The 12,108-nt window shown below is 41.9% G+C and overlaps 1 protein-coding gene across 2 annotated transcripts in view; it reads left to right on the top strand.

The window, feature by feature from the left end:
* Positions 1–9,516, top strand: part of sos2 (son of sevenless homolog 2 (Drosophila)) — an 83,503-nt gene extending 73,987 nt beyond the window's left edge. For both annotated transcript variants that reach the window (XM_034194972.1, XM_034194971.1), the window contains 7 exons: positions 872–989; positions 4,138–4,310; positions 4,405–4,521; positions 7,210–7,474; positions 7,604–7,645; positions 7,837–7,940; positions 8,862–9,516. In XM_034194972.1, coding sequence (XP_034050863.1) covers positions 872–989; positions 4,138–4,310; positions 4,405–4,521; positions 7,210–7,474; positions 7,604–7,645; positions 7,837–7,940; positions 8,862–9,365 — 1,323 coding nt within the window. In that variant the 3' untranslated portion in view covers positions 9,366–9,516. The remainder of the gene's footprint in view (positions 1–871; positions 990–4,137; positions 4,311–4,404; positions 4,522–7,209; positions 7,475–7,603; positions 7,646–7,836; positions 7,941–8,861) is intronic.
* The last annotated feature ends 2,592 nt before the right edge of the window (positions 9,517–12,108 follow it).

Genomic DNA, 12,108 nt, shown 5'->3' with positions numbered 1-12,108 from the left:
CCAGAAAATGTCATTGCATAGGCACGTGTTTATAGTAAAGGTGTGCCTCGGCTTTATTACTTTTTTCTTTTTTCTTATCATACTGGTATGTTACTTTCAAATATAGGTTGCAGGACCAGCCAGACAAGTTTAAAAAAAAAGTGAATTATAGTCCAGAAAATACATTATGTTTCAGTATAGGAATTTTATAAAATTTTTGGTTTCTTTCATCAGTAACATGTATCTCTATCACCCTTCCCTTGTAGAAAAGCTGTTGCTTTATGTGGTGTAGCTTTTATTTAGTGACAAACTGAACTTTCACTACGACTGTTGTTGCATTATTCCAAAGTAATCAGACTACTTTGACTTTCGCAATGTGCTGTGTGTGTCTCTGCACATAATTGCACAGAGCTGTCTTAACTGTCTCTATTTAAATATTGAGCTCCAGCACTGAACTAATGTTTGGAATGCAGCTTTAAGCTACAATAGAGATATGACGTAAGGGAGCGATTAAGCTAAAGAAGGCATTAAAAGTCTACACTAGTCTGTGATTTTCACTCCAGCTATGATATCCAATATTGAGGCACACAAAATCACTAACATTCAGACCAGTAGATAGCCCAGTATCAGCCTTGATACCAATGCCCAAATTAGTGATTTGACGTCCCTAGTAATTATGTAATTCAGATTTTTTTTTTTTTGGCAGTGAATAGAAACCATATAGGACACTGGTATGGTTTCTTTTTCTTCCTGCTGTACCTGCACCTGTCAGCAGTTTGAGTAGTAATCTTGCTGCTTTAACATGTACTTTGATCATGTCAAGCATTCTGTCCAAATATGTTTTGTTGATCTTAACCTAATTCATAGGTACATTGTTCTTCTGCACCCACAGGCAGTACCAGAGAGAAAAAAGAAAATCTTGGAAGAAGCTGTAGAACTGAGCCAGGACCATTTTAAGAAATACTTGGCTAAACTCAAGTCAATAAACCCACCCTGTGTGCCTTTTTTTGGTAAGTGCTTTATCATCTTAATCAATCAATCAATCAATCAACTTTTTTCTTATATAGCGCCAAATCACAACAAACAGTTGCCCCAAGGCACTCCATACTGTAAGGCAAGGCCATACAATAATTATGAAAAACCCCAACGGTCAAAATGACCCCCTATGAGCAAGCACTTGGCCACAGTGGGAAGGAAAAACTCCCTTTTAAAAGGAAGAAACCTCCAGCAGAACCAGGCTCAGGGAGGGGCAGTCTTCTGCTGAGACTGGTTGGGGCTGAGGGAAAGAACCAGGAAAAAGACATGCCGAGAAGGGGGGCAGAGATCGATCACTAATGATTAAATGCAGAGTGATGCATACGGAGCAAAAAGAGAAAGAAACAGTGCATCATGGGAACCCCCCCCACAGTCTACGTCTAAAGCAACATAACCAAGGGATGGTCCAGGGTCACCCGATCCAGCCCTAACTATAAGCCTTAGCGAAAAGGAAAGTTTTAAGCCTAATCTTAAAAGTAGAGAGGGTATCTGTCTCCCTGATCTGAATTGGGAGCTGGTTCCACAGGAGAGGAGCCTGCAAGCTGAAGGCTCTGCCTCCCATTCTACTCTTACAAACCCTAGGAACTACAAGTAAGCCCGCAGTCTGAGAGCGAAGCGCTCTAATGGGGTAATATGGTACTACGAGGTCCCTAAGATAAGATGGGACCTGATTATTCAAAACCTTATAAGTAAGAAGAAGAATTTTAAATTCTATTCTAGAATTAACAGGAAGCCAATGAAGAGAGGCCAACACGGGTGAGATATGCTCTCTCCTGCTAGTCCCCGTCAGTACTCTAGCTGCAGCATTCTGAACCAACTGAAGGCTTTTTAGGGAACTTTTAGGACAACCTGATAATAATGAATTACAATAGTCCAGCCTAGAGGAAATAAATGCATGAATTAGTTTTTCAGCATCACTCTGAGACAAGACCTTTCTGATTTTAGAGATATTGTGTAAATGCAAAAAGGCAAGTCCTACATATTTGTTTAATATGCGCTTTGAATGACATATCCTGATCAAAAATGACTCCAAGATTTCTCACAGTATTACTAGAGATCAGGGAAATGCCATCCAGAGTAACGATCTGGTTAGACACCATGCTTCTAAGATTTGTGGGGCCAAGTACAATAACTTCAGTTTTATCTGAGTTTAAAAGCAGGAAATTAGAGGTCATCCATGTCTTTATGTCTGTAAGACAATCCTGCAGTTTAGCTAATTGGTGTGTATCCTCTGGCTTCATGGATAGATAAAGCTGGGTATCATCTGCGTAACAATGAAAATTTAAGCAATACCGTCTAATATACTGCCTAAGGGAAGCATGTATAAAGTGAATAAAATTGGTCCTAGCACAGAACCTTGTGGAACTCCATAATTAACTTTAGTCTGTGAAGAAGATTCCCCATTTACATGAACAAACTGTAATCTATTAGACAAATATGATTCAAACCACCGCAGCGCAGTGCCTTTAATACCTATGACATGCTCTAATCTCTGTAATAAAATTTTATGGTCAACAGTATCAAAAGCAGCACTGAGGTCCAACAGAACAAGCACAGAGATAAGTCCACTGTCCGAAGCCATAAGAAGATCATTTGTAACCTTCACTAATGCTGTTTCTGTACTATGATGAATTCTAAAACCTGACTGAAACTCTTCAAATAGACCATTCCTCTGCAGGTGATCAGTTAGCTGTTTTACAACTACCCTCTCAAGAATCTTTGAGAGAAAAGGAAGGTTGGAGATTGGCCTATAATTAGCTAAGATAGCTGGGTCAAGTGATGGCTTTTTAAGTAATGGTTTAATTACTGCCACCCTAAAGGCCCGTGGTACATAACCAACTAACAACGATAGATTGATCATATTTAAGACCGAAGCACCAAACAATGGTAGGACTTCCCTGAGCAGCCTGGCAGGAATGGGGTCCAATAAACATGTTGATGGCTTGGATGGAGTAACCAATGAAAATAACTCAGACAGAACAATCGGAGAGAAAGAGTCTAACCAAATACCGGCATCACTGAAAGCAGCCAAAGATAACGACACATCTCTGGGATGGTTATGAGTAATTTCCTCTCTAATAGTCAAAACTCTGCTAGCAAAGAAAGTCATGAAGCCATTACCAGTTAAAGTTAATGGAATACTCAGCTCAATAGAGCTCTGACTCTCTGTCAGCCTGGCTACAGTGCTGAAAAGAAACCCGGGGTTGTTCTCATTCTCTTCAACCAGTGATGAGCAGAAAGATGTCCCAGCTTTACGGAGGGCCTTCCCATAGAGCAACGAACTCTTTTTCCAGGCTAAGTGAAGATCTTCCAAATTAGTGAGACGCCACCTCCTCTCCAACCCACGGGCCATCTGCTCTAAGCTACGAGCTCGTGAGTTATACCACGGAGCCAGACACTTCCGACCTAAAGCTCTCCTTTTCAGAGGAGCCACAGCATCCAAAGTTGTCTTCAATGAGGATGTAAAACTATTGACGAGATACTCTAACTCCCTTACAGAGTTTAGGTAGCTACTCTGCTCTGTGTTGGTATATGACATTAGAGAACATAAAGAAGGAATCACATCCCCAAACCCAGCCACAGCGCTTTCTGAAAGACCTCCAGTGTAATGAAACCTATTCCCCACTGCAGGGTAGTCCATCAGGGTAAATGTAAATGTTATTAAAAAATGATCAGACAGAAGGGAGTTTTCAGGGAATACTGTTAAGTCTTCTATTTCCATACCATAAGTCAGAACAAGATCTAAAATATGATTAAAGTGGTGGGTGGACTCATTTACTTTTTGAGCAAACCCGATAGAGTCTAATAATAGATTAAATGCAGTGTTGAGGCCGTCATTCTCAGCATCTGTGTGGATGTTAAAATCGCCCACTATGGCTAATGTGGTCATGCTGCAGATAAAACATGAAAGCAAACAAAATAACAGCTGTTTGTTGCCGTTTTCTCTGTGTTATCTCTTTAGTCACGGCATGTTTTTGTTCATAATGTTTTTTGCTCCGTTACCACTGATAAATGCTCCAAGTCAAGGGCACAATGTATGGGGGGGGGGCATGGATAATTTATGTCTTCAAAGTCACACAAGCCAAACCTCTTGATTACGCTCATATTGTTCTTCGTTCTCAGGTATATACTTAACGAACATCCTGAAGACTGAGGAAGGCAACCCAGATTTCCTCAGTCGTGACGGCAAGGAGCTGATTAACTTTAGCAAGAGGAGGAAAGTGGCTGAAATCACAGGAGAGATCCAGCAGTATCAGAACCAGCCTTATTGTCTAAAGGTGGAGCATGACATCAGGGTAAGAGCATCCCCGTTTACTCTGGTTAACATGTTTGACCATTAATTCATAGTTCCTCACTTCAAAACGTTATGTTGTTTACTTTGTTGCTCAGAGGTTCTTTGAGAACCTGAACCCGATGGGCAACATGACTGAGAAGCAGTTTTCTGACTACCTGTTCAACAAGTCTCAGGATATCGAGCCAAGGAACTGCAAGCAGCCTCCCCGATTTGTAAGTGGATTCTCTGCATGTTTCCTCTGCAGGGAAAGTCTTCTTGTGATCTATTTAATTTTGCTTCTCTGACCTGTTTTTCCTCAGATGTTTTGTTATAGACATCTTAATGTGTATAGTACTGTGGAAATGATTTCAATTGCTGTGCAAATGTGACTTATTTGGCTTATGCAGGTGTGTGAATCTTCCCTGAACTTCGAATTTGATTTGGTTATAGTTCATCAAAGATTCTCAGAGCATCACAATGAATTCCAAAGTCAGTAAATGGTTTGTAATAATCAGTGAATGATTCAGTCAGTGATCAAGGTAATGTTCTTATAAAGCTTTTAAATCTTGTTCACCTGAAATAATTCAATTTTAAAGGTAAAGTGGATTCACATAAGATGTTTATTTTTCATCTTTCTACCACCTTCTCAATCACTTTTGATAGTTTAGGCAAAACTGATATGGACTGGTAATTGCACATGGCGTCATGGAGGTGGATACATGCCAGAGAGAGTCTTTGTTTCATTAGTATTGTTGCCGTTTCTGTTGGGACCTTGATAGTGTGCATTCAGAGACAAGTGAGTGTGATGTTTGTGGATGTTTATTGCTTTATGTTATTGCTTATGATTTATATTCTGGCTAATCAGTTAGCTTGTAGAAAGAAGCCTCTCACATGTATGTGCTCATATTCTTGTGTATTATGCTTAATTCTTTAATTTCATTGGTTGTTTGCGACGACTGGTATAGTTAATCATGTACGTGCTGTTCTGGTATCTGTTTTTTTTTTTTTTAATGTGTACATTTACAGTAGTGTTCAGAATAATAGTAGTGCCATGTAACTAAAAAGATCAATCCAGGTTTTGAGTATATTTCTTATTGTTACATGGGAAACAAGGTACCAGTAGATTCAGTAGATTCTCACAAATCTAACAAGACCAAGCATTCATGATATGCACACTCTTAAGGCTATGAAATTGGGCTATTGGTAAAAAAAAAAGTAGAAAAGGGGGCGTTCACAATAATAGTAGTGTGGCATTCAGTCAGTGAGTTTGTCAGTTTTGTGGAAAAAACAGGTGTGAATCAGGTGTCCCCTATTTAAGGATGAAGCCAGCACCTGTTGAACATGCTTTTCTCTTTGATAGCCTGAGGAAAATGGGACGTTCAAGACATTGTTCAGAAGAACAGCGTAGTTTGATTAAAAAGTTGATTGGAGAGGGGAAAACTTATACGTAGGTGCAAAACATTATAGGCTGTTTATCTACAATGATCTCCAATGCTTTAAAATGGACAAAAAAAACACAGACGCGTGGAAGAAAACGGAAAACAACCATCAAAATGGATTGAAGAATAACCAGAATGGCAAAGGCTCACCCATTGATCAGCTCCAGGATGATCAAAGACAGTCTGGAGTTACCTGTAAGTGCTGTGACAGTTAGAAGATGCCTGTGTGAAGCTAATTTATTTGCAAGAATCCCACGCAAAGTCCCTCTGTTAAATAAAAGACGTGCAGAAGAGGTTACAATTTGCCAAAGAACACATCAACTGGTCTAAAGAGAAATGGAGGAATATTTTGTGGCCTGATGAGAGTAAATTTGTTCTTTTTGGGTCCAAGGGCCGCATACAGTTGGTGAGACGACCCCCAAACTCTGAATTTAAGCCACAGTGAAGCATGGTGGTGCAAGAATCATGATATGGGCATGTTTTTCCTACTATGGTGTTGGGCCTATATATCGCATACCAGGTATCATGGATCAGTTTGGATATGTCAAAATACTTGAAGAGGTCATGTTGCCTTATGCTGAAGAGGACATGCCCTTGAAATGGGTGTTTCAACAAGACAATTACCCCAAGCACACTAGTAAACAAGCAAAATCTTGGTTCCAAACCAACAAAATTAATGCCTTGCAGATGTGAAGAAATCATGAAAAACTGTGGTTATACAACTAAATGCTAGTTTAGTGATTCACAGGATTGCTAAAAAAAACAGTTTGAACATAATAGTTTTGAGTTTGTAGCATGAACAACAGATGCTACTGTTATTGTGAACACCCCCTTTTCTACTTTTTTTTTTCTAATAGCCCAGTTTCCATAGCCTTAAGAGTGTGCATATCATAAATGCTTGGTCTTGTTGGATTTGTGAGAATCTACTGAATAGACTGGTACCTTGTTTCCCATGTAACAATAAGAAATATACTCAAATCCTGGGTTAATCTTTTTAGTCACATAGCACTACTATTATTCTGAACACTAGTGTGTGTGTGTGTGTGTGTGTGTATATATAATATTCTCTGTTACAGAACCACACACATACCGACGTTTCACATACCTTCCACACATAAGCCATTCTTAACCAGCAAGTGAGTAAAAGGAGCATTCTAACCGATTCCCCCCAGCAGCCACAAGTGATTTAATCCAGTGTACCATACAGTCCTCACAATAAACACCACAACAGGAATGTTTAGCCAGTAGAAGTGGTCGTTATGAATGGCAAATCATTGTCTCTTGTAATCCATCAAAAGTGAAGCCATTCATTTGGCAGTTAGCCCAAATGAGCTGGGTTTTATGAGGAATTTGCCTTTTATGAAAAGACTTATCAGACTCTACCTCATTCCCTCAGAAAAGGCAGTGAGGTAGAGTCACAGGGCTGTGCTGCTGATTAAGTTGCCAGAGTTAAAAAGCTGTCGTCATCTTCTGTTCTTCCAGGCCAGGAAGACCATTTACACTCTCAAATCCCCGGGGATCCGGCCTGTGCGCATGTCTACCTCGGGTACCATGAAGGGCCATCCTGTCCCCCTAGAGCGGGAGCCCCCCCATAAAATAACTTTCCGGAGTATCGCTGAGACTGAGCCGGAGACGCCAGCATCTGCCTCGGTGCCCACGTCTCCAAACACGCCCACCCCTCCACAGTCGGCGTCTTCCGACCTCAGCTCAGTTTTCGCGGAACACGACCTCAGCAGCTCCTACAGCGGTGCGTCCAGCTTGTGTGTGTGTGTGTGTGTGCGCGCGCGCGCGCACAGAGTGTTAGTGAGTTTCTCTCCTGCGTTTAAGTATGTTGTCACAGAATGAGACGTTTATCTGCGCTGTTTGAATTTTACAGGCAATAACTCCATATTTGCTCCTGTTGTCCTGCCGCATTCAAGTGAGTGTGAACGTTTCTTTTTAACCATGTTGTAAGTGTAACCACATTCAGCTAGACTGCACTTGTGTAACTGTCTGATCACATGAGCACTCTCAAAGTATGTTGAGGTCACTGTGTTCACATTTGTTCATGATCCTTTCTGCATAAAAGCTTCTTCTGTTTTTCCCGTTTACTTCTGTACATCCCCACAGAGCACCAGTCTGCCTCATGTGGCAGCCTCCACCAGCTTGGAGAGGAGCCACTGAAGCCGCCACCTCTGCCACCACGGAGAAAGGACACAACGTCTGAAGCCAAAGTAAGATCAGTGCTTCTTTTTAACCCGTATTTACTCGTGCAGATTCAGAATCATTAAAGATGCCTGAATAAAGTCATTAATTTCTAGTTGTGCATTGTGCTGTTCCTTCATGGATCTCACCTTTGGTCCACACCAGTCTTCACCCTCATGTGGGGAATATTTTGCTCTAACAACAATATGCAGGCTGTGCGCTTGTGAATCAGCCCATCAAACATCATTTTTAGAAACTGAATCATTTGTTTCTGGCAAACACAGCTTTCTCAGGAGCCCCATCTCTGGAGGTGCATTGGTGCATCCAGCCTGGATGTCTGGGCGCTGTTTGTTTATAAGCTAAGCGCCGTCGCTGCTAGTGTGAGCGCGCAGCGGCGTGCAGTGGTACAAAACGTATGGAACCACAATAGAATGCTAAATGGAACACCATGGCAAATGGGACAAATGATCAATATCACATGACATACAAACCACCAATCTAATGACAAGGATCTATTTAGGCGTTATATAATGTTAGATATTAGCACTCCACATATGCCTAATTTCTTTTCTTTCCCTCCACAAAGATCTCTGTATTACCTCAACAAATTCACAAAACTGAAAACTATCCTATCCCTTGATCGTATCCACTTCAAAACGCAATGGTTTCTTTCTTAGCCCGTATCCCACACTTTCATCAAGGTCATAAAACTGGTTCAATAGTTTTTGTGTAATCCTGTGAAAAAACAAACGGCACTGAAAATTTAACCTCCTTGGCAAAGGTAACACACACACCCACACACACGTGTCTGTCTGATAATTTTCTTCTTTTGTAAATGGCTTTACAGTGAAATCTGCTGAACAAATCCAGTAGGTTTCTCATGAAAAGATTTCATATTTAAGTGGACTTTCAGGTATGTCACTGAGCTGTGTTTTTTTTCTGTGTGTCAGCTGAGTTCCAGGTCTGACAGCCCCCCAGCCATCCCTCCAAGGCTGCCCCCTCCTCTGCCAAGGAACCAGCCTCGACCGCCAGTCTACAACGGCCCGAGCGATGGCCCCCTGCCGAGCCCACCGCCTCCACCTCCCCGTGACCCTCTGCCTGACACACCACCGCCTGTGCCGCAGCGCCCCCCCGAGATCTTCATCAACTACCCGCTCAACCTGCAGCCATCTCCTGTGGGCCGCTACCACTGGGACTTTGGCAGCTCTCCGAGCTCGCCTAACACCCCGCCCAGTACGCCATCGCCCCGAATTCCCAGGCGTAGCTGCCCACTCAGTGCCAGCCAAAACAGTCTGTACCCATTGCCTATACCCATCACAGCGCCACCTGTCCCACCCCGCCATAACTCCAGCCCACAGCTCCCTAAACTCCCACCAAAGACATATAAAAGGGACCTGTCGCAGCCCCCGTTACAAGGCCTCTCATTGGTGGAAAACACAGACAGTAGTCACTGAGTCAGCCTCGTCCTCACCTTCTTTTTTTTGTTTGTTTTTGTACACAAATGCAAACTGCAGCCTGTGTTCCGCAAACTATGAGCTCGCTGAGCAAATACAGTGGATAGTCATGATCAATGCTACTGATCAGAAACAACACTTCTGTCACAGCTCCACCCATTCGCCCTCTGCAACAACCAACCACACCCCCACTGTGCCTCTCTCAGGGGATCTGTAGCTCCACCTTCATCATAAACCCTCTGTGCCAATGAGAAACCCACACCGGTGTGCCAGCTATAAGACAAGTTATGAGGAGCACCAAGAGACTTAGTGTGTGTGTGTGTGTGTGTGTGTGTGTGTGTGTGTGTGTGTGTGTGTGTGTGTGTGTGTGTGTGTGTGTGTGTGTGTGTGTGTGTGTGTGTGTGAGAGAGAGAGAGAGATGTGGGGGCCTCATTTGTAACTGCCGCTTAACTAAATGTCCTGACAGACATGAACGTCATTCTTTGTACTAAAATTTAAATGTTCTAAACACAAATTTGACAACAGAACACAGTCGGGTCCATAAGTATTTGGATGGTAACTGGGGTTATTCGCTTTTTTTTTCTGGTGACACCACTTTAACAATCAATATGTGCTTCATTGCAGACTTTCACCTCTAATTCAAGGAGTTTAAGAAAAATATTGCATTAACCATTTTGGAATTACAGCCTTTTTATGCAGAGTCCCATAAGTCATTTGAAAAACTAAATAAAAAAATAATTGTTAATACAAATAATCACTTTTCTGCCCATTTTCTTGAGACAGCTCAGGGCACAGATACTTAATTTACATCAATCATAAAACTGATGAGTGATGATTGTTTCAGTTTAACTACATTGTTTACAAAAGCAAAACTCTAGAAATGGTGTCACTATCCAAATACTTATGGCCCTGGCTGGGTGAGCCAGTTGCTGTCCTCCATATTGAATTCGAAACTTTGGCTTTTAGCAGTGATTACAGGCCAACATATTTGTTTCAAACTTCAAATTTGTTGTTTTATTGCACCAGTTAATTTTCAAAAGCTTACCTGCTCGAGGCTAAATGAGGTGATGACATTAATTTGCGCAATTTTTACAGTGTGAAACAGTTATTCCAGCAAGCATAAGGAAGTCTGTGTGACCATGCGTGATGTTGGCTGATGTTCTAAAGCATCTCAGGGCTTTTATTCTGACACAATACAGTGCCCAGCCTGCAGATGGCGCCATTAATAGACTATCCCCTTAATAGGCTTTTTACAGTAACCACCACCAGCTTTACAAATAATTTATCAAATGTCTGAAGTGAGAGGTGACTAAATCTGTGTTTTTCTGCTGCTTTTAACTTTTATATACTGTGTGTGAGGTTTTCTTATGAAGTTTTATAAATGAGGCCCCTGCACATCTTGAGAAACCACTTAGATACTGGACATAGTGTTACCACGTCCCCACTCCAACTCTGTGGAGGGTGACTTTTGGGGTGTTGGACTTTGTAGCCTCAAACATCATGTTTCATGTCTTTGGCCGCCTACGTCATCATTCACCCCAGAGTCCTGCTGAAGCTCATAGTCTCGACCTGTTTTAAGTCCCGTTCTCTCAAAGATCAAGCAGCTCTGTCATGGTGGCGGTGAAAAGCAAGCATTGACTTGTTTTTCTGTACTTTAAAAAAAAAAAAATCAAACTAAATTGCCAAAGTCTTATGCAGGTAGATAAATGGTTTTGCCTGTTTTTATGTTTTGTTTCTTTTTAAACAAACGTGACTTCAAAAACACAGATGGTGACACTGAATCTCCAGCCCATCCCTTATCTTTACACTGTGACTGTATCGAAGCAGCCAAACTGTTTTTGTCTGAAGGCAGGCCTCTCAACAGCCACACGCTCCACCTAAAACGTTGCCTTTAAAGTCTAACAGCAGTGACCTCTGACCCCCAGCTCCCAGTCCTCTCAGCCTGATGGTGACCGACAAAAGAACTTTTCATTTGCACATTGAGCTTCGGAGTCAGCAGGTTTGATGAGACAAATAAAATGTTCCTCTGCTGTCTGTGACAGAGGGACGTCCAGTAGCATCAATCCAGGAGGGAAAAGACGACATAACAAGAAAAAATATCTGACATAACTGGAGAAAAGTCCAAGCCATTCATTCAGTTTTTCTCCAAATGGTCACAATCCAGTGTCTTATCTAAACCCTGCAGTGATGGTGTGCTCTTAAGGCATCTTGACATTTGCACAAACTTGATCCCCACACTGCTACGCACTTCATGGTGCCACTGCGTCCCGCTTTGATGCCACGCTATATAGCCGATGATGCATTTGCTCTCAGAACGTGGCTGTTGAAACCATTCTCTCATCCCTCCCAGAATCGCAGAGAAATTATCTACAGCTGCAGGTTGTTTTGCATGTCGTGTGGTGGTAACTATAAAATTATGTTTATTATAGATGTAACATTTCGTCATAATCGTTCAGATGCCGCAATGACACAGTGTTTTTGAATAGGTTGCGCAATGTTCACGACTAGCTTACGGAATTAATTTGTGCCAGAAGTTTTAAACATTTCAAATTGAGTGCCAGTGCTGGGATCAAAAGTGTCAAGGTGCCTTTAGACTGATGACCAACACCTCATCATCATAAATACCTGGCAGTCCCTCGGCTTCGGTGGGAACAGCTCTTGCCAGTGGCTACTCTAAATAACAAAACTTTTTTGTTTTGTTCTTTCATTCTCGTTTCTGTTCAAACTCTGTGTCCATTTGGAA

The sequence above is a fragment of the Thalassophryne amazonica genome, chromosome 19 (genome assembly GCF_902500255.1).
Source record: "Thalassophryne amazonica chromosome 19, fThaAma1.1, whole genome shotgun sequence".
Classification (NCBI taxonomy): domain Eukaryota; kingdom Metazoa; phylum Chordata; class Actinopteri; order Batrachoidiformes; family Batrachoididae; genus Thalassophryne; species Thalassophryne amazonica.
Note: the sequence above shows the minus strand (reverse complement) of the source record. Positions and strands in the feature narration are given on the sequence as shown.